This window comes from Lonchura striata, chromosome 3 (genome assembly GCF_050655825.1).
Source record: "Lonchura striata isolate lonStrDom1 chromosome 3, ASM5065582v1, whole genome shotgun sequence".
In the NCBI taxonomy this organism is placed as follows: domain Eukaryota; kingdom Metazoa; phylum Chordata; class Aves; order Passeriformes; family Estrildidae; genus Lonchura; species Lonchura striata.
Window position 1 is genome coordinate 75,830,780 of NC_140705.1, and position 21,106 is coordinate 75,851,885.

The 21,106-nt window shown below is 38.3% G+C and overlaps 1 protein-coding gene across 29 annotated transcripts in view; it reads right to left on the reverse strand.

Moving 5' to 3' along the window:
• The window catches only part of LOC144245975 (centrosomal P4.1-associated protein-like), an 81,570-nt gene that overhangs the window by 58,762 nt on the left and 1,702 nt on the right, over positions 1-21,106 (reverse strand). For 5 of the 29 annotated variants that reach the window (XR_014954314.1, XR_014954313.1, XR_014954312.1 and 2 more), the window contains exons 1-3: positions 8,542-8,745; positions 7,767-7,851; positions 7,277-7,397 (exon numbers count right to left, since the gene is read on the reverse strand). Coding sequence is in view for 3 of the 29 variants with exons in the window: in XM_085576831.1 (XP_085432957.1) it covers positions 7,277-7,397; positions 7,767-7,851; positions 8,542-8,601 (266 nt within the window). In the remaining 26 variants the exon portion in view is untranslated. Of the gene's footprint in view, positions 1-5,947; positions 6,405-7,276; positions 11,980-12,169; positions 12,285-12,603; positions 12,739-18,280; positions 18,428-20,848; positions 20,908-21,106 lie in introns of those variants that run through there. The other 24 variants (XR_014954337.1, XR_014954336.1, XR_014954335.1 and 21 more) reach the window with 18 other exon arrangements.

The following is a 21,106-nucleotide window of genomic DNA, read 5'->3' on the forward strand; positions in this document are numbered from 1 at the left end:
CAGAGACAGCTGTGGTAGTTTCCGCATTGTGGAAGAATGTCTGCAAACTTACGGGTGGGTTTACAAATTATTAAGGAAGGGGCAGAACATAGAACCCATTGGGAATGAAGGCTGGTGAAAAGATGAGGGTTCACCTGGGCACACATTTATACATAGTGAAGTGAGTGAAATTTATCTTCATTCATTTAGACTGATGCCTAATCGTAGTGTCAGTGCTTCATAATTGCACTTCCAGAGCTTCTGCTAATATGTGATACAGCTTTCTCAAAAGTTGATAGGTGTTCTTTGTTAGTTAAAGTGGTTTGTTTTCCTTTCTTGGCACTTAATTATCTGGGAAATAGAAGCAGACATTTGTTATATCTAGGTTTGGTAAGCCAATTTCCTGTAAACTGGCATTCCCTGAATGTTGAAGTTTAATTTAATTCCCTGAATGCCAGAGGTATGAAAGAAGTTCATTAATACAAGGTGATACGAACAAACTACCAAAGAAATCTTCATTGTTCAGACATTATCAACAGCTTAATTTATGATTACCTAGTGGAGACTGTGATGGCACAGTTTACCACGCACTGGCTGCATGTTCTATAGCAGAAACACTGCTAAGAGCATTGTTGAGCAGTGCAGAAAAGACAAAGCTAACTGCAGTCTGTAAGGTGACTCATCCAAATTATTACCATGGCTGTGACAAACTACATGATTTTTTTCTTAATTTAAGAATGTTTGCCCCAGGATTTGAACCTGTAAGTCTTGTTTAGTTTGGTATGGTTGAGTTTTTTGGTCTGTCTTTTTTCTTTTCTGGTTGGTTGTTTTTTGCTTGTTGTTTGTTACTCATTTTTTACTTAGCATGTGACATGTTTAATAAGAAGGCAAAGGAAAGAATTCCCAGGAAATATAGCAGAAGGAAAAATAACCATCATTTTCTGGGATCATCACATTAGGTTTGTATGTAAGCTCAGCAGCAACCTCGAATTTCTGGGGCTGGAAAGAATGACTGACTGCAACAGACACAGCAAGGCTACTTCTGCTTCATGGTATTTTATGTAAGGCCTATCACATCATGATCATACTTTAGGAACTGCTTTCCATGTTTATCTCCAGTTCCCTATAAACCCTCACTCAAGGATAGCTCTCACTAAGGATAATTCAGCTTCAGTCTGTCTTTTATCTATAAGGGGATGCTCAGGAATAATCCCAGTGCAGTTTAGATCTTGCTGCCTCCCTTCCAACACCAGTTTTAAACTGAGATTGAAGGTTACTGCAGGTCTAATTGTAGAACATCACTAAATATATTCATATACATATTAATATTGGAATAGAGAATTACATATTATTTTGCTATATGAAAAGACATTGTCTAGAGAAGTTCAAATTTTGGCCACAGTCTCAGCCATTAATGATGCCTCCTCTTTCCAATAGGAGCCTTATTCCTCCCACCCTGGACTAAAGCTTGCTTCAAACCCCTTCTTTTTTTAGGCAACAATTCCCTCACTACAGAATGTAAGATGGTCCAGGACTATTTTTGACCCACACACTAGAGAGCAAAGGATTCACAGGAAAGAAAGTCCTGTGGTACCCTTAAGCTTCTAACCCCAATGTCCTGCTTCCCAGCCTTCCTGAAAAAAAACCTTCTGGACACTTCTCTATGCACTGGACAGCTATGACATAAGTACATCATAGGAGAGAGTCCCAAATGTGAGAGTAGAGAGAGAAACATGTTTTTCCTTCCCAAAAGATTTTTTTTTCCACATTCAAATAAAGTGATTAGAATCCTGAACTATTCTGTGACTTGTGAAACTTGAATTGACTTGAATTATGTGAATTTACATTTTGACAATGGCAAAGCATTTAATTTCATATTTGAGCTTTTAGTTTTAAAACTAAATTGACATTTTAAAAAAGTCTTCCTGAACCATTGTCTCTTAAAAAATTAAAAGAGGATATTCTGATATTTTCAAAGCAAGAAAATTAAAGTGAAATTAAAGCTATCAAAAGATTACATTTGTTCTCTGGGAAAAAAAGTTTTGCATTTCAATAAACGGGGTTTTTTCCATAGAAAACTATCCTTCCCCAACTCAACTGCACATTGTTCACAGCAGTATATCCAAATGTGACTTTTTCTCTTTTTTTCTGTAGTTGTTTGGAAGGCAGAGATTACTCATTCTGGAGTCTAAAACTCAACCTGAAAATAAAAAGCAATCATGCCACTACAATAACAGGATGTGAAAGGATCTTGTCTAGCATACAGACCATTCACTTTGTATTCACATTTTTTTGCTTGCTACTTTCGGAGAGAAGGTGAGGGTTGGTATGTAAATGCTTTTTCAGAATGGTCCTCAGATCAAATACTTCTCTCATCTAACAAACTCTGCCCTAAATACGGAGTCTAATCTTCAGGGACAATTAGACTGTAGGGTTTCACCACTGTAGGTTTCCAGAAAAATAAACCTGAGAGAAAAAATCTACAGATCCATTGGCATTTTTCCTCTATGCCACCAGCCAGCTGGACAGGTCTTTAGTTTGAGCCTTGTGTATGTTGAACTAGCTGGGTAGGGAGGAGCACCTTTCATGAACTGTCTAGATGAGAATTGCTCTGTGCAATGTAACACAAAATGCACTTCCTACTAATAAAAATAGGTGGGGTCCATCATTTGCTACCACTGTAGACAGTGGGAAATGGTATTTAATTTTGAATTAATGTATATTTCTATGGAACATTATTTCTTTGAGAGGGAAGTGATGAGACAAGAATATGCCCTGCTCCTCAGGAATTGGAGGAGCTCATCGGTGGAAGAGCAGAAGATTATCAGTGAGTTAAATCAGTACATGTCAGAGGAGGAAAAGAGAATTGAAATCAATAGGCATTTCTCTACTGTCTACTGTTTGTTTTGCATTGGGCTTTATGACCTTAGCCAAGAGAGTTTGCTCAGAGCAGGGTAACATACTGAGTTAATGTGCCAGTAATGCAGCAGTGCAAAGATAGTCATCTTAAAGTAAGATGGAAGTGAACACAGGTGACTATGATACAAGAGATATCTTGAAGCTGTGGGAGTTCCATCTCCATGAGAATGTTTATGACAAATTCAAACCCTGGCTTTTAAAACTCCACCAAAATCCAGCCTTGTGTTTAGGCTGTTCCATAGATGACACTGTAAGAAACCTTTTCCACAGTATTGCTGAACTGCTGAACTACAAGCAGATTGACACTTCCAGGCCAAACCAAGTAGCTGGGATGAAGGCTGGCAGAAGGTGTGTGCCCTGGAGCGAAGCTGCTGAGAGTGCCTGGCTTACTTGCTTATGAAAAAATGGCCAAATGTACTTCTGCATCTTCTCCACAACCTGCGCTGAAGAGGATGTATTCCTAAGGTGCCTGTCCTAACTAAGAAAACTGCCAGGGCACTTCCAAGAAAAACACTGACTTCCCAGATGCAGGAAAAAAATAGTGTGCCCAAAATACCTTTCCAAACAAAAGGTGAAGCTAAGAATAAACAAATCCCAGGAGGTTAGGCATTCTCCACACAAATCTGCCCAGCTCAGTTGGTGGTTACCTACACCTGACTTCTGCAGCTATGACCTAATCACACATATATTTCTTCTGATACGGACCAGAGGCCCACACCACTGGCTGTCTGAATGGAACTAGCTCTGTTCACAAGTCACAGCATATTCTAAATGTGAAAAAACTGCGGCCAAATCCTGGCTGTAGCATGTCTTTGCTAATGCGAGGAAAACCTGTGAAAAGACAAAAGTGGTAATACCCAAATGTGTTCTATCTCCCTGAAGGATTAATGACAATTTCATTGCAAATCTTCCAGGACAAAAACCATCGAAAAGCAGCTCTGTGTGTTGCTACAGTTTAAGCACAATATGCAGTCACACTTAATTTGGATTATTTTGGAGTTATTTTTGTTCCTACAGTTGTGAACTGTAAATGATAGAGTCATCCTTCTGGTTAACTGAGGCAAGTGGAAGGTGGAGGAGAGAGGATGTGAGAATCAACCTGTCAAAAACAAAGTGGGATGTGTCAGAGCTCATCTATGAAGGACTCTCAGTTATAACACACGTGACAGAGATTGTCATTCATGCAAGTGAATTTCCTGCCTCCTTGTTTCCAAATCCACTGTGTGCCCTTTATGTCAAAAATCCATTCATTATTATACTATAAAATATCACCTGGAAAAACGAGTCTTGGTAAAACCATGGTCAGACACAGGCTGGCAAAAGTGCTACAAAATCTTCAGTAGGGTCACCCTTGTGTACAGCTCTAGGGACTGCCTTGCACATATTCCCCATGTGTCACACATTGTGCAGGTCCAAATTATTCCAAAATTTTTCCTGAAATTAGAGTCAAGAGTGCTTAATGAATGAAGCAAGGAGTAAACAGTGATTTAAGGCTAAAAGCTGCAAGCAAAGCCTGTTTTCTGATTTACTACAGAAATAAAAAGAATGTCAGCATTTTAACTGGAGAACAGGAACCTTTTGTTAGAGGAATTCTTGGAAATAAAAAATGGTCCTTTATAAAACATTGGTATCCTATCTAATTTCTCAGCCAAACTGAAAACACTAGCAACATTCACTTTATTTATGATGCTTAATTGAGGAAAAAAGATCAACATAAACCTATTTTGGTCAGCATAAGGTAGCACAAACTGGAATTCCTACTGAAACACATAGAAAAGAATTATGTCTTGATTTTATCTTAGTTAGAGTTTTCTTTTACAAAACAAATAAAATATATTAACTATTTCTGTAGTTGAAAGCAGGAGTGTTATGAAGCAGTTAAGGGAAAACAATACAATTTTATTATTACACCAGCTGATATCAAAATGATCACATCTTCATAATTAAATTGATAAACTGAAGTATGTGTATGATCAACACCAGCAGTGCATCTTGCACTTTCTTTGAAAGATACTCTGCAATTTGAGTGGTGATTTGCTGATTGTGAGCCCTGGGAAACAGAAGAGAAGAGAGAGCAATTCCAAAATGTTGCAATTTTTGCACTTAGATGTGAGAAAAGGCTAAAGCAGCATGCTATGAGAGTGTATTTGTTACTACAGGAATTTGAAGGGCATAAGGAGAAAATTTGGTATCTCAGTCAGAGGGCAGGTAATGAGCTGAGCTCTACAATAGAAGAGTTTCAGTGATTTGGAAAAATTTATTGGAAGTGTTCAATGCCAGGTTGGATGGGGCTTTGAGCAAACTGGTCTAGTGGAAAGTGTCCCTGCCCATGGCAAGGGGCGTTGGAACTGGATGATCTTTAAGGTCCTTTCCAACCCAAACTATTCTGTGGCTTTCTGACAGGCAGTCTATGGGGAAGGCAGCTAAAAGCAACAGCTGATAAATTATTAATCCCTCTAAGTATCAAGTACCATCCAAAGAACCTTACAGATGGAGAGATTCACTGACCAGAAATATATTTGCATTACTGAAGCATTAAAGCAATAGTGGGAAAGGTTATTTCAAAGACAAAGCAACAAAGAGGAAAGACTGCTGGAGGAAGAAGAAAGATTCAGAAGATCCAGATCTTTGATCCAAATAATCAATAGGATGGAATAAACATTAAATTTTATTTTCAAATGCATAAGGCAGAGTTTTTAGATTCTGATCATATAAATTTTGAGTAATTTTGGTTGTAAGGAACATCCAGAGCTGTGACTGTTCTCTCCACTCCTGCTCAGGGTTTGGTCTAATGTCCAGCTCATGATAAGCCTTGATACACACTGGGAAATTCTGCTTCAAAAAACCCAAACAAACAGAAGACATCAATCACTTCCCCACATTTTTTGATTATTAACTCAGGAAATAAATACCCCATGCAGATTTATTCTAGTCAGCATAAGGCAGCACTGAATGTACATTTGGGGTTCTTATAACATAGTTATTAATTATAGTCAATTTCACAATAAAATTACAGAAAAACTAGAGAAAGAGTGATCAGTACCATGAAAGAAACACTTTGGTGAAAAGTACTTTGGGTGTTTTTTTTAATGTTTAATATTTAATGAATATACAAAAAGGGTGTGACTGCATCTCCTTCAGTCTTAATTTCATTCAGGTAACATTATTCCAATCTAAACACCAGCTGCTGAGCCAAAGTACTTTCAGCCCTACAGATCCATCCATTCACTTTCACAAGTTAGATCTTCCTAACAATTCTGATTTGATAAAAAAATGCTTTGAGCTACATAGGTACAGCGCAGCCTTCTGCAGGGAGGAATCACTTCTTCTCTAGGATGAGATTACCCTCTCATCCTTGATTTGGAGTTGTCCAATGGAACACCTGGTTTCTTGTCTGCCATTGCAGAACACAACTTTCACAGTGCCATCCAGGTACTCTCCTCCTGAACTGCGCAGCATGAATCTCCCTGTGGCCATCACTGAACACCACTAGTTTATCTCTGCTGCTGAAAGTAGTAGGAATGAATGAAGTGAGGAGAAAACTGTCTTTTATTAACCTGTCTCACAGAGTTGTCTAACATAGCTCAATGAAATAGGAAAATAACGTCAAGTGGAAAACCTCAGGATTTACATAGAATGGCATTAGAAATCTGGTCACACAAAAAGACTTCAATACATAATATAATAGCTAATGGATGGTGAGATCCAAATTTTACATTACTTCATGCAGGGATCTCAAGGCATTTTGCAAGCAGAAAATCTATTTTACATCAGGATCCTTCCTCTTCCTCAGAAGAGACATATAAGAGTCCCAAAGATGTTTTTCTCATTTTGTATGGAGGAATAGAGAGACAATACAGATTCACAGAATATAACTAGGAAGAGACCCATAAGGACTCTCAAGTCCAGTTCTTAACTGAATAACCCTTTCAGGGATCAAACCCACAGCCTTGGTTTTAATAGCATGGTTATACCATGCTGTAACCAACTGAGACAATCTCAATTCTCGCCCAATATTAGAGTGGGAGCCAAACACCTGGGAATAGAGCTCAGGAGTCCTCGTCCTGAGTCCTTTAGTACCCATATAGCTAACACTGACAACTGCTGATCTCCCAGCTACTCTGGCCAGTGTAAAGTTACATGGAACTAAATGAGGAATATTTCACAGTAATTTTACCAGTGGTGAATCATCACCTATCATTCAAGGTGGAAGTGAATTTTCAGTGCCGTGTTCTTGCAAAATTCTTGTTATCTTACAAATCCTTTTCCCCTTCATCTGGAAATTTCCCAACTATGCAAAATCCAACCACAGTTCTGAATGTCAGTGCTGTTATATCAGTGTCTAAAATGTGATCCCTGTTATTTAAACAAGACTTACTTTTCTACTTTTACTACTGTGCCATCTGAGAAAAAAGTTTCCTTCAGTCCATCACTGTGGAGCCATTTCACTGTGTGATCTGGGAGCACAATTTCTTGTGTGCCATTGGGATAATGTTTTTCTGTAGAAAAGAGGATGTAAAAAGTCTGTCTAGTATTCTTTCAGGCTGCCTTACACAAAGCTAGATCAGGGTATTTTTTGGGACATTGCAGTATGCAGGATGTGAGTTATATCTACAATACTAGTAAAAGAAATAAAATAATTGTATAATCAGATAATCAGGATTGGAAGAGCTAAATTTACATTCCATTATTATATTTGTTTTGTAGGAGGAAACTGAGAAGCGATGGAATATACTGAAAGTGAAATGTAAAGACAATGTGAAATGGCAAGAAAATACCCAATCTGTTGGAGTCAGAATTCATACCACATTTTCATAATAGAAATAAATCTGGACATACAACAGTTCATATTATGAGATCTTGCATACCTATCTGATTATTAGTGAACTGCAGTATCTCCAGGACATCTGGATAAGCAGTGTGAGTTGTCTGTGCACCTGCATAATAACAAATCTGGAAGGCGAGTGAGATGATAGCAGCATATTCACAATATTTGGATAAACAGATTCAACCATAACAATGTGCTCAAAAGTAAGCCATCTTTAAAAAGTCATTTCAAGGTCATATTCTGCATGTCATCCATAAAAGTAGCTATGTTCACATTGCTCTTCCTTTCTCTCATTCACCCTCATGGTTGGGTCCATATGATGCTACTTTCACCTCTGTAGCCTGCAGGAGAGCAGTGTGCACATGAAAGTCATCCTCCCACCTCTATGCTCTCATCCATGAACTATTAATTTTAAAAAATCCCAGTGCTGCAAAGACCTCGCTAATTTCCACTTTAGCCCACACTGTTATTAGCTTTTTATATTCACAGAATGCCGACATGTAAGAAACATCCGTGCTACCTACTCTACAAACGTATAAAAACCAGTCCTTGCTTCAGAGGGCTGCCCATGCCCCTTGCCTTTGTTTGGTCTCCTGCTCAGCCAGCTACACATTTGTTTCTTCTTTGACTGTTACCTTCAAGCCTTTCCATTTCTGTCTTTGTAGATTAAGCACTTTCACTGCTCAGGGTTGTTAAACCAACACCCTTCCTCATCAGTTTCTCTCAGAACTGATAGATAAAGATAAATTATAGAACCTTGCTGGAAAATCAGTTAATCATTTTATTTTCCTTAAAGCAAATAAAAAGTTACCCACCACCCTCTGATCTGGCCTGATCTTCTTTACATCTCCTTTGGAAAAGCTGATCAATGTCATCCTTTCATCAGCACCAAGCTCCTTTTTAGCACCATCATGGAAAGTGAGGATTTAGCGTCCATCAGAAAGCACCTTTTCTACCTTCAAACACACAGAGCATCCAATGCAGATGAAGTCAAAGGAAATGGACAGCACTACACTTGTCCTGGGTTGTAAGATAAGCTTGTATTCTATTTGCCATCTGTTGAACGCAAACCTGTTGGACAGGTTTTGTTATCTTTCCCAAGAACCGGTTTTGCTCCTAAGAGGTAATGGTTTGTTAGTGGGCCATTGACTGATTCAATGCAGGGCTGGTAACATAACACCATGCTATTGTGAGATGTTCCACCCAGAGGGGGAAGCCAAGCACTCTTTTATTGGGTATAAAGGGGTAGCTTTTGGGGAGAGAGGCAGCTCGTGCTCTCTCTTCGCGGGATTCCCAGAGAAGCAGCTCTCTTCGGCGGCACTCGCAGCGAAGCAGCCGGAGCGCGCTGAGGCGACGGCAGCAGAGCTCGGAGGCAACCCCGGCGCAGAGGAAGACCGGCCCCACTGCCACCAGATCTTCAGAGGAAAACTATACCCTTCTAAAGATCACCACTGCAGCTGCAGTTCACCAACCACTGCAAGGGGAGCAATCGTCCCAGCAGGACTGCTACTGGCACCCCGAATCCTCAGGTTCTGGACTTTTTCACTGGTTTTGTTTGTACCGATTGCATTTGCCTTTTTAAATTGTTGTCTAGTTTTCTCCTAGTAAAGAATTGTTACTCCCATTCCCATATCTTTGCCTGAGAGCCTTTTAATTTAAAGATCCTGGTAATTCAGAGGGAGGGGGGTTTGCCGTTCTCCATTGCACAGGAGGCTTTGCCCTCTTTCACAGACTCCTGTCTTGTTGAACCAAGACAACACTGCCTTCCAATTAAATTGGATCTTGAAGGAAGTCATGCTACATCTTTCTATTTCAAAAACATCTCTGCAGAACAGGCATTATTTTTTTCCTCAATTGTGTGTAAAAAAAGGACAAAAGAAATTTTCTTTTCACAAGATGAATTTACTTGTAGCACGTGTTCCAAGTTCTCACCCCACCACTTTGTTTTAATGTTACGCAAAATAAGTTAGACATCCCTGCAGCAATAGGGAAGGCAGTCAGGTTTCTTCTTGACCAAATTTAGTGAATTATTGACCAGACTCATTTCCTATATGCTTGCACATCTTCCATGAAGGTCACTTGAGAGATGCCTGGTTCTGGACTGTGTGAATCAAAATGATTGAACTTGATGTATTAGCACAGATTGCTGATGTGGTAGGTTAAGAACCATTTCTTTCCAAGTAACCCTGCATGGACTTTCAGTACTACAGAATTAATTTTGGCTCCATGCACAGACCTAAAAATTTGCTTGAGATTTCTCATCGACAGCAGGCAATAATGTCATTAATATGCTCTTCTACAGAAAGGACACTAGTCAGAGAAGACTTCATACCCAGCATACCCTCTGGTTAATAAATTTTCCTGGTGATTCTGTAGTAGTTATTTCTGTTCAGGATGTATCAAATACCACAGTATAATTCTCTGATAACACTCAAAGAAGAAGGCAACAAGAAGATGCACTACAACTGTGTCATATTGCTCCAATCCTATCAAAATTTTCACAAAAATGGAATATCTCCCAACCAAAAAAAAAAAAAAAAAAACCTATTTTCTTTTACCTTTCCATTATGATACTCTATTTTTTCCTGCACCTCTATCCCATGCTTTCTCCTTTCTTGATGTAACTTTGACCTTCTAGATAATATTGATTTTGGAGGTTATATTATGAAAACCTCAAAGTCAGTGTTATATAAACAGAAATGTTTTAAAAATATATTCACTAACTTAAAACAATAGTGCAAAAAATTATTTATTTTAACAAACAAAGAAAAGATACCCTTCTTTCTGGTATTGCCTTTTGTTTGCAATGAATTTTCCTATTTTATTTGTAACTAGAAATGTTGCACATTAATTCCAGTTTTCTTCCATTTGGAAAGCAAAAAATAGCAAAATGGAAGTCCAAAAATGAGGTGATAAAAGTGCATTCTGGCAAAATTACGCTATACAAAATGGAGAGAATAAACACAGGAACAGAGAGTAGAACGATCTCTGAGTGTTTGGTTACTCATTTACAAAGAAAGGTATTTGTATTAGCCAGAGCCACTCTTCCAAAACAAATTACACGGCCCTTAGCTGTTAGGTGGTGCTATCTATGTAACTAAGGGCTATTCTGGATGTTACAATTCCAGTTTACCATTACCATAAACTCTCTTTGTCATCTGGCAGCGTGTAAAGCAGCCTTAAGTCAAGAGACATCTGGCACACATCTTCCCTGGCAGTTACGAGCTGATGTTAATTACAGTTTGAAGATGTGCTGAATTGTGAATTATGGGATCTGAAGGAATAGGGAGAACTGCTCCCCACAGGGCAATGATATGCTTCACTAAATAACTATAAACACCATGCTTAAAGATGCCAGATCCATCTCTAAAGCTCTGTGTCTACTGCATAGCATAGGAAGTGGGAACAAAATACTTTCTTTTTCTTAGTGTTTTATTTCTCCTCACAGATGGAAAGAATACAGTTGCTGCTCATGTAAGAACTGGAATTTTAAGTAGCTCAAACCTTTACGTCATCATGTAAAGAACTGTCTGTCATCATAGAACTGTCTGTAAGTACTTTTTTGTCATATGCAGTTATGCCATTTCTCTTGTCTGGGGTCACAAAAGCCACTCTATTCTAAGCTCTTAGCAATTTTCCTGTCTTTTTAAGAGCTTCTTCCTGAGACAAAATTAAAATGCTAGCTAACAACATAAATGTTCAACAGCTGTGCAGAAATATATTGACAAAGGAATCTAGCCTATTATTTGAAGCCATTGCAATATTGTTTTAAAGACTGCGCTTATATAAGGAGTAAAGGAAAATAATAAAGCCAGGAGACTATTGTTGTCAAATGAATTGGAGTTAGGATGCTGTTTATGAAAACTAAGACCACAGAGTCACTGTAACTCTATTTTATAGAGTTACATGGCAAAATACCTCTGTTTCTTCATTGTTCTTGCAGGGTGCAAAGCTGCAAGTGTCTTTCCTGTACACTGTGAGAGAAAAGTGTCTTCTGAGCTATATGATATGGGTAAAAGTGTCCCTGTAAGAAAAACTGCAGAAAAAGAGATCATTGAAAGCACATGAAAATTGCTGAATAACATTTCCATACGTACCTTAGGCTTTTTAAAGATGCTAGCTCTTGAAGTCTTGCAGTACATTGCTTCTTACACTGATAGTGTTTGCTAACAGCTTGTCCATCCTCCCAAAGGTGCTTTGTCCTGGACCAAAATGAAAGGCAGTCCACATCCATTCTCCCACCTTCTGAACCTCTAGGACAACAAACTCAGCGAGTTAAGTAGGTGGCAGCACAATCTGCTTTCAATCTCTTGTAAAATATGAATTCGACAATACTTCTAAGAACCATAGATGTATTTTAGTGACTGACATTCTCTATGAGCCAAGAGCTGGGGACCAGTTGCAGACCATTTTAAGCAGGCAGGAGGTTTCCACAGAACTTACCTTTTACACGGGGAGGTGAGCTGGGCTCCTTAAAACAACCACTCAAATGTGAGGCAGCTCCAGGTGACTTCCTACCATTATGCCTTCTTCCAGTAGGAGAGGGCTGACATGCAACCTGTAGAAAATGGAGAAGCCCTGGCTTACAGTCGTGCTTCACTTCAGTATGGGAGCTGTCACTGATACAGCAAGAGTGTGCTATACACTTCTTATTCCTAGGAGCTTAGCTGTCTGTGTGGGTACTGTACAGGTGTCTCAGCTTGGTTCAGACTGTTGCAGAGCATGTATGAACAGCCTCTTAGATAATTATTGACAAAAAATCTGCAGTTCCAGGGAAAGAAGGCCAAGCAGCAGGGATCAGGATCCCAATACAGATTCTGAACAATATCATAAAAATAAAATAAAGGCAGTTTAAATAGACCTTACTGCTGGCTTACTTTGTCTGGTTCAAAAGATGTCGGTCTTCCCTGATGATGGGTCCTTCCGCCAACTGGTGTTAGATATTTCTTCTTCTTGATGTTCCTTGGTAACAAATGTCAAAGGACCAGCTTTTTGCACAGAGCATTTATGTCCTAAAAGGTGCAAATACATTTGTATTAAGCTAATATAAACATCTTCAAATAGCACTAAAAAATCCTCCCACAATGGGTGCAACATTAAGTGGATAAAACTTTAGGAAAATGTTTATTTGTGTGCATGGACATATCCACAAAGACACACTCAAGCACACACACATATTTTATACATAACTCTACATTTGAAGTCTGATTTGGCTTCCCACATTTCTATGTGTTTGGACAATGTAAGTCAAGGCTAATCCACGGGGCAGAGTGTGAGACCAGCAGCTGCTGAAAGGCTCTCATCCCTCAGTCCCACCACCCTGCCCAGCTCTCTCTAGGTTATCACAACTGAGCTGAGTCCAGTAAAATATATTGCATGATAGCTCATTTTTACTTGCTGGATGTCCAGCCTTTCTATGTTTTTGATCTCATTCATCTCCATCAATCAAGGCTGTCACAAGACTTGTAGGACCCTGAGGGATGTGTGAGCCATAGAAGGGAAATGAGATGCAAAAATTTTCAACCGAACTATAGGAATTATTTAGATTGGAAAGATCAAGGAGACTCAAAAGCACTACCCCAATTTTTAATGCAGATCTTAGAGCAAAGCAGAGAGAAAACATAAAATATTCCTGCATGACCACCATGAGATACTTGGGATTTACAGGATTTACACAATGACTCTCAGGTGTTTTCAGCCCCCAAGTACATGATGGTAAGAAACAAAGAAGCAATCCAAAAAAAGTTGGAAATGGCACCAATAACTCTGGTTTTGAAGTGTCTCACACACTGAAGAGTGGCTGCTTGAGAAGATGTGTGTAAGCTATTAATGAAAAGAATATATTTTCCATCAGCCTAATTTACTCAAGTCCATGAGCTATTGCTCAAGGAACATGGGACTAGCAAAGCACAGAGAGGAAGACTGCACTGCTCCTTCTCTGATAGCAATGGTCAGTGTTTGACAGCTGTAAAATTTTCTCCATATGATCAGTGAAATTTAGGGTATCTATTGCTGCTGTGGTTGGTGATGCCTTACTCATATTAATAAATGACATTACAATTTAGTGTATGCTTACAAGGACTGAGCTAAGAAAGCAATCCTATTGCAACACCAGAAAACTGCAGGATTTTAAAAGGCTAAATTTTTCCTTCAAGCATAAAACAGTTCTCAGCAGAAGAAAGACAACTGATTAGCTCTTTAAGACAAGGTTGCCAGAAAGTACATATATTAATAGAATTTACTGTTAAAAAGAATATAATTTATATTTTACATTTGGTGATATTTTCTGCAGGCAGATTCTGTGGATATGCCTGAGTTCTTCAAACATAATCAGATTTTCAAATAAAAGTGGATGGGCAAACTGTCAAAATATGCTTGGGACTTCAGGTTGAGACAAATGGTATAGAACTAAGGCCCTTTAAAGCTATTTCTGATGAAGAGATATTAGCTCAGAAATTGCAGAGAGATAGAAGGAAAAAGCACGCAACCCATCATTTCATTGCTAAATATCTCTGACTGAAACTGCCAAATGATTTAAAAGAACTTGAAAAGTTGTAGGAGCAGTTTCACAGCTCAAACCAATTTCAGCCCAGACTGCTGGACTCTCGCTCCTCTTGTTCTTTCTGCAGCCACATGTTTCCAGTCCCTCCCATCAGCAGCTACAGAGGGCAATTAACCTGGTTCACTGAGTAGAATCAGGCAGAGATGAACTATTTTCTTGCTGCCTGGTTAGTTTTGAGCCAGCTGGCTCACCATCTTCAGAAAGTGCCAATAGGGCCAAGCAGCTCAAATATTCATGAGCTTCAGTGAGACACAAGCATGTGGCAGCATTTGTTTTCCTTGTGGTTTATTATAGAAATAATATTGCAATTCAAGCTTTTAAAAACCTTACATAAGACTTGTAAATAGAAGATATTTTATGGTAAGATGAAGTCAGAGAAAGTAGCACTGTTTCCATGAACATGATGAGATGTATCAGCCAATTCAGCTGAAGGAGCATCCATGCAGAACAGTGCTAGTACTCCAGCTTGTCACACATGCCATTGTAAAAGCCAGATTTCATTTTTTATGCATTGCATACACTAGCATACCTATTTTTAAAGCAATAATGTCAAAGGAATCCAGACAAGCTTACATGAATCACATGCAGTCTCTGTTTTCATTCAGAGGAATGTCATTCTAGGAGATCATTTGAAAATTCAGAGCCATCGCTGTATCCCAGGCAACCACTACAACTTTGCTCTGCATTTTTTAAGACACCCAAATATTAAATGTTTGGACTAATCACACATGGCTGCATTCTTGATAAAGATTCTCTCAATTCTATCACTTTCATAAACAAAGCCATCAAATTATCTCAATTTTCTTCATTGGAAATATGTGGATGACCAGTAAACGCAGACCCTTGGTGCAAAGGCGCTACAGGATTAGAGGAAGAAGAAGAGTCCCAACATGCACAAGGCAGATAATTTTTTTCCAATCTTCACTGAAAACATAAACATTTAAACACCAGAACAGCTGGTGACAACAAAAGAGGTGTAGTTTAGTTATGAAACTTGACTTCATAAAAGAACATGTAGGCAGTTCATTCTGTATCTTTGTCATGGGAGGTAGTGAAACACAGTTTGAATTGACATCAGTGGCACTGATCCTGCTCTTGGCAAAAGAAGGGACCTGTTGAAATTCCTCTAGTCCTACACATCTATGCTACCAGGAAGGCAGTGAAGAACAGGAGGAGATATTGTTACTGAATGTCCACCTAGACCACAGGAATTCTAAAAATATGTTCTCCTAAATTGTCATGCTCAACAATAATCAATCACATTTCCTAATGAGCTTTTTCCTCTCAGCTGTTAATATCTCCAGTTCTTAATCAAATTCTCCCAGAAATCTCTCACTTGTCAATTCCCATAAATAAAGATCTCTTATTACCTTCAAATATCACAGTTTGTGTCATGTAGGGTTCATATTACCCTTAACAAATCAAAAAGTCGAGAAAAAGCAACAACTACTCATGGATAAAGCAGTGAAGTTCAAATGCTATGAAAGTCTGTTCACATAATGACAGATCTTTCTTGCTTCAGGGTTACTAATTTGTCAGGAAGAACATTCATAGGTAAAGAAATAACATGCTCAAAGGTCATCAAAATCCCTTGCAAGATTAGACAGCAAAACCCATCTAAGATTGGAATTAAGCATATTTGACCTTGGCTGAAACATTAAGAAATGCTATCAGTAGCATTTAAGTAGAATTCCTCTCCCCTCCTCCCACTTCCAACCTTGCCAGGAAAATGAATTCATCTTTATTCATAGAAATAATGAGAATCTATCCATAGTTGCCCGTTGGGCAGAAAACTGGCAACTTGTTCTAGTTAAGAGTTGCATTCAGAAATCAAGTTGTTTTCAGAGGATCCATTTTAGTAAATATTAATAACTAATAAATAATAAGTATTCTGGCTCATCTGTTCATTCTTTCAATGTGCAGTTAAAATGGACATTTTTCTTGTCTCACTAAAGCACAACTTGAACTGGACAGTTCCTCAATAGCTAGGTCATGTTACAGCACAAATAGAGGTCATCCTAAAAAGTCTTACAGACAACCAGAATACATCTTTTCCAGAGATGTGGATCACCTCTTGGTTATGTTTTGTTTTTTGTTTTTTTTTTTTTACTTCATAAAATCATGTCTACAAAAACTTTGTATCTTTAATTCATATTGATCGTTACTCAGATTTGCTCGCCAACTCTTTTTGTGCATATCCTCAAATTCTATTAGAGTTGACAAAAAAAGGTCAGATGGCAATTTGTTCTTGATTACAGCTGAATAAACTCACAAGTCCAAGCTAGTTTTAACTTACATATGTTATAGAAGACATGCATGTCTTCTTCCAATCCTAGAACCATAAAATATTTCAGGTTGCAAAAGACTCTCAGCTCATTAGTTCCAACCATTGACACAGAACTGTCAAGTCCACCACTAAACCATGTCCCAAAGTGCCATATCCACACATTTTTTGAACAGTGCCAAGGATGATGATTCCACCACTTCCCTGTTCAGCCCATTCCAATGCCTGACAACTCTTCTGCTGCTTATCCCATTCACTTTGATGTGTTGTTTCTCAATTTTGGATAGAAATAGTATGATAGTTTGTTTTATCTATATCCAAAATTCTGAATTATCCAGATTCACAGGATCTGTGAGGGAAAGCATCCACCTGCTATCAAAAGAGCTCAAATGCAAAGAAAATACAAGTGAGTCACCACGTGCAGATCTACTGCTATGACACAGATTTTGGGCTTCTGTTTAATGTTCCATTTACCCGAGACTTCAAGAGTCAACTAATTCTAGACTCAAATAATTGGCAGCCACTCTATTCACTGTAAAGTCTTTCTGTGCCATCAAATCAGATAAAGAGCATGTGTCTCTGTCAAACATTTTAGAGTTCACTCAGGACATCTGGGCACTATGCCCACCAGTCTAGCTCATGCTTGTGCTGGATTCCAGTTGGACTGGATCCAGTCCTGGCTGGATGGTGAAAGCCTAGAGTGCAGTGAGTCCAAAAGTCTGCTGTCCTCAATTTCCCCTTTCTCAAAACTGTTGCTGAAGTCACAATATCTATTGCCCATGGCTGTGTGCCATAGGAGGAAATTATCAATATCTCTTTTCATACCTGGAACCATATAGAATTCACTGAACTTACTGTCTAGTGACTTTCAAACACACACTATCCTGCTCACTATAGTGGAACAGTTGCCTCCCTTCTCACCTGGTATCTTTTACATTTTATTTCAGTCCCTATACAGGCAGAGAGCCGAGTGTGTTGGCTAATCTAAGTTTTCCTTTAGCCAAAGGGATAGTTTCCAGTAGAGAAGATGAATTTCAGAGAGATTGTACACTTGTACACAGCATAGATTTCGACCAAATCTGACCAAAGTGAGAAAAGGGACTTGCAATATCCAAGGTGCCCATAATAGGAAGTAAGAAATACAAAACAAAGAGAAAGAAAAGCATAAAGAGATAGATATCTAAATTCAAAACACTGAGATGTGTAAGAAATATGATAAAATGTCTGTGGAGGAGCAGTCATGGGCACACCAGCCAGAAATAAGCATCTCACTTGACATACTGAGCTAACTTGTCACAACTTGTAAAAATTGGAGTGGTTTTCCCACTGAGTTGAACTGGGAGAAGGACACTGTTACACACTGGAAAGTAAAGCCTCAAATGGCAAAATACTAGATTTATGGTTTGCCAAGGCAAGGAGAGTCTCTGTAAAATCAGCCTGTGAAGTAGCAGGTGCAACAAGTTTGGGAAACTCATTAAGAACAACACACAATTAAGTTAGGTCTAGAAAACAGGGGGAAAGAAGTTTTTTTCCTGATACTGCAGAACCAGAAGAAAATCTACAATTCATGTAGAATTATGCACATGCAAGAAAACATGATCATTCTTATATACATTTTCATTTGTGGAAATTTTGATTCCAAAGAACATCCTCTTAAATACATATTTGAAACTCTGGAAAAGTGAATACTGGCAGTAGAGATGCATACCTTATTGTTCACATCTCTGAGGAAGTGTTTTTGCAAAGATATCTTCAGCACCACATGAGAGATGCCGTGGCTCTTGTGATTACCTCTCCATGAACTTTCTTCTTGTTTGGATGAAGATGCTGTCCCTCACAGAATAACTTCTGAAACCTAGTGGGGAATTTGTAATAAATATGTAATTTTAAGTTCAAGTCACACTTAGTAGAATCAAACAGCCTTCAAAGCCATCTGATAGAATTTTTAAGCCATTTTCTTTTCATAAAGATTAAGATATTTAAACACAATGGATGAAATTCCACTTTTTTCTGCTAGAGTCTGAAAGTCCCCAGTATTAGACAAAAACTTTGTAGGTACCATTTTAGCATCTCCATATACAGTATCGTAGTACTACTTTCCCACAACAAAAATATTCAGTGTCTTGAGTAGTTTTACATCAGCAAAGCAGTACAAATAAAACAGAAATCTGGCCAACAGCAGAAGTCAATTAGCTTTTTCTAATCCTTGATTGTATTGGAATTTTACTTGTATTTTAATTTTGTACCTGTGACTAATGTATTTTTTTTTCTGATCTTCACAATCTATAAAAGGATGATTCATAAGAGCAAAAAATAGAGTGAAATTTAACTTCAAATTACATTTTCAATTAAATTTAATTGTTAGGTGGAAAATTTCATTAACAAGTACATTACAATCAAATAAAAAAAAGACACAAAACTTCACTCCAATAAAGCAAAGGACAAGTTTGTTGGTAGTTCTATAATTCTTAAAAGTCACCTTACTAGAAATTAGATTTGAAAATTCAAGAAATGCCTAAAAGAAAATGGCTCAACTTTATTTTCTTCAAGTTTGGCCATTCTGCCAAAGTGTAGGGTTCATCTCATCAGACTATACCATCTAGGAGATAGTTTCTTTGACACACATAGGATGAAACTGATCCTCAAAGCAGGTATTTTTCTCTCTTGAATACACACAATGAAAAGTAATGATCCACTTACCCAAATTTCAGGGTTTTTTTGAATTCTAGTCTGAACCATTTAATTTTACCAAAACTTGCCCTCTCCTGGGTAAAAAGGGAGTAACTTTAATTTCCTTCAACTCTCTTACAAGATGTTATTCAGTTATATACTAATGAAGCAAACAAAATTCTACAAATACATCAAACAAGTGGAATATTGAATAAAAAAATTACAAGACCCTCTGTAAACCTATGATTAAATAATTTTGATTTCCAGAGCTTAGCAAAGACATTTACATTAGCCAGCTATATTTTCAACCCTGTTTATCCCTCCTGTTTCATGCCAGTATAACTCCTATTGAAGAATCCAACTTGTGCCTCTGTAAGGCAGGCTGCTGATGGTGTTTCCTTACAGAAAGTTTACAGTACAAAATAAGAACTAAGATTTAATAGAAGGTCCAAATATATTTTTTCCATGTTGAAGAGATGTTTTATCAAAAAGGTAAATGGCACTATATATATGAAGAGTAGAATTATTTTCAGGAGGCTTTTTAGGAGGCCTTAATTTAGGCACTGGAAATAAATTAGTTACCTAGACTTCCTTCCTAGTTGGTGGAGGGAGACATCTGACCTAAGTGTCTATGATAGGGTGGCTGTATCAGCTGGCAGAGCTGCTCACCTGGTGGATAAAAAGGCTGGGTGGAAGAGAGCCACACAAAGAGTGTATTTTAACATGGCTCACTGCAGAGCTGACTTTCCCCACTTCAGGCTGAGCAGGAGTGGAGGGACAGCATACACACATGACAGCTCCAAAGTAAAACTCCTGAATTTTTCAAACAGTATTATGCAGATACTGCCTTCTAGTACCAGGGTCTCTGATTTTCTGTCCATGGAATTAATAGCTTTGGGGTTTTTTTCTGCTTTCCGTCTCTGATGTTCTGATGCTCTGAGCTCATCTTGAAGCTCCACATTCTGCCTTGTCAGCAGCTCAGCCTGGCCTCTCAGTTTGCTGCAGGCAGCACGCCAGGAGGGCTCAGTTCTCTTGAGCTCCTCCTGCAGTCCAGCAATCTGCTGTTTTAATATCTATCAGTGAAAAAACAGAAGCGTGCCGTGCCATTGCCTGTGCTGAGCTAGGCATGCCCACCTTACATATCCAGAAGCAAGCATGGAGCCTTTTGTTCTGCTTAAACGTCTACAGTATTAAGGTATGCAATTACAAAAAAAAAAGTCACATTTGAAATTTTTTCAAAAAAGAAAAAAGCCTCCCCTAAACAATAAAAAATATTACTTTGCAGACTCCTATATTTAAAACAAACCAATTGTTACAAAATGAGCAGAGTCAAGCCCATGCTGATGAAAACCATGAAATCAAACTAATCATGCAATTAATCAGCATTAAATGTCAATGTCTTTAAGAAAAGGCTAGAATACAAGGTAGATTTTAATGACAAAAATGTCAAGTAATCAGATCTTCATGAGGCTAAAAGGGCACAGGAATAGTTAGATCCTTACAAACAGCAGGGGATTGCAAAGGCATATTTTCAACTGAAAAGAAAATAAAAGTAATGAAATTTGGAGACAACATTTCCATATGCATCCATCTCCATTATTTTTACCTTCTTCCTTCACCCATGCTGATGCAAATACCGAATCCTTTTCCTTCCGGGCACTAATGCTGGATAGTGCAAAGAGAAGAAATGTGCTGTTTGCTCTGTAGTCAACCAACTGTCAAATGCAACTCTTTCTCATTTTCCCTTTATTTTTACATCTGCCCATTTGTATCCTGATTGCATTCCTTTCTTAGCTGTGAGCTGCATGCTCTGAATTTGGCACATCCAACCATTTTCTAAAGCAGCAGATTTTATTATAACTTT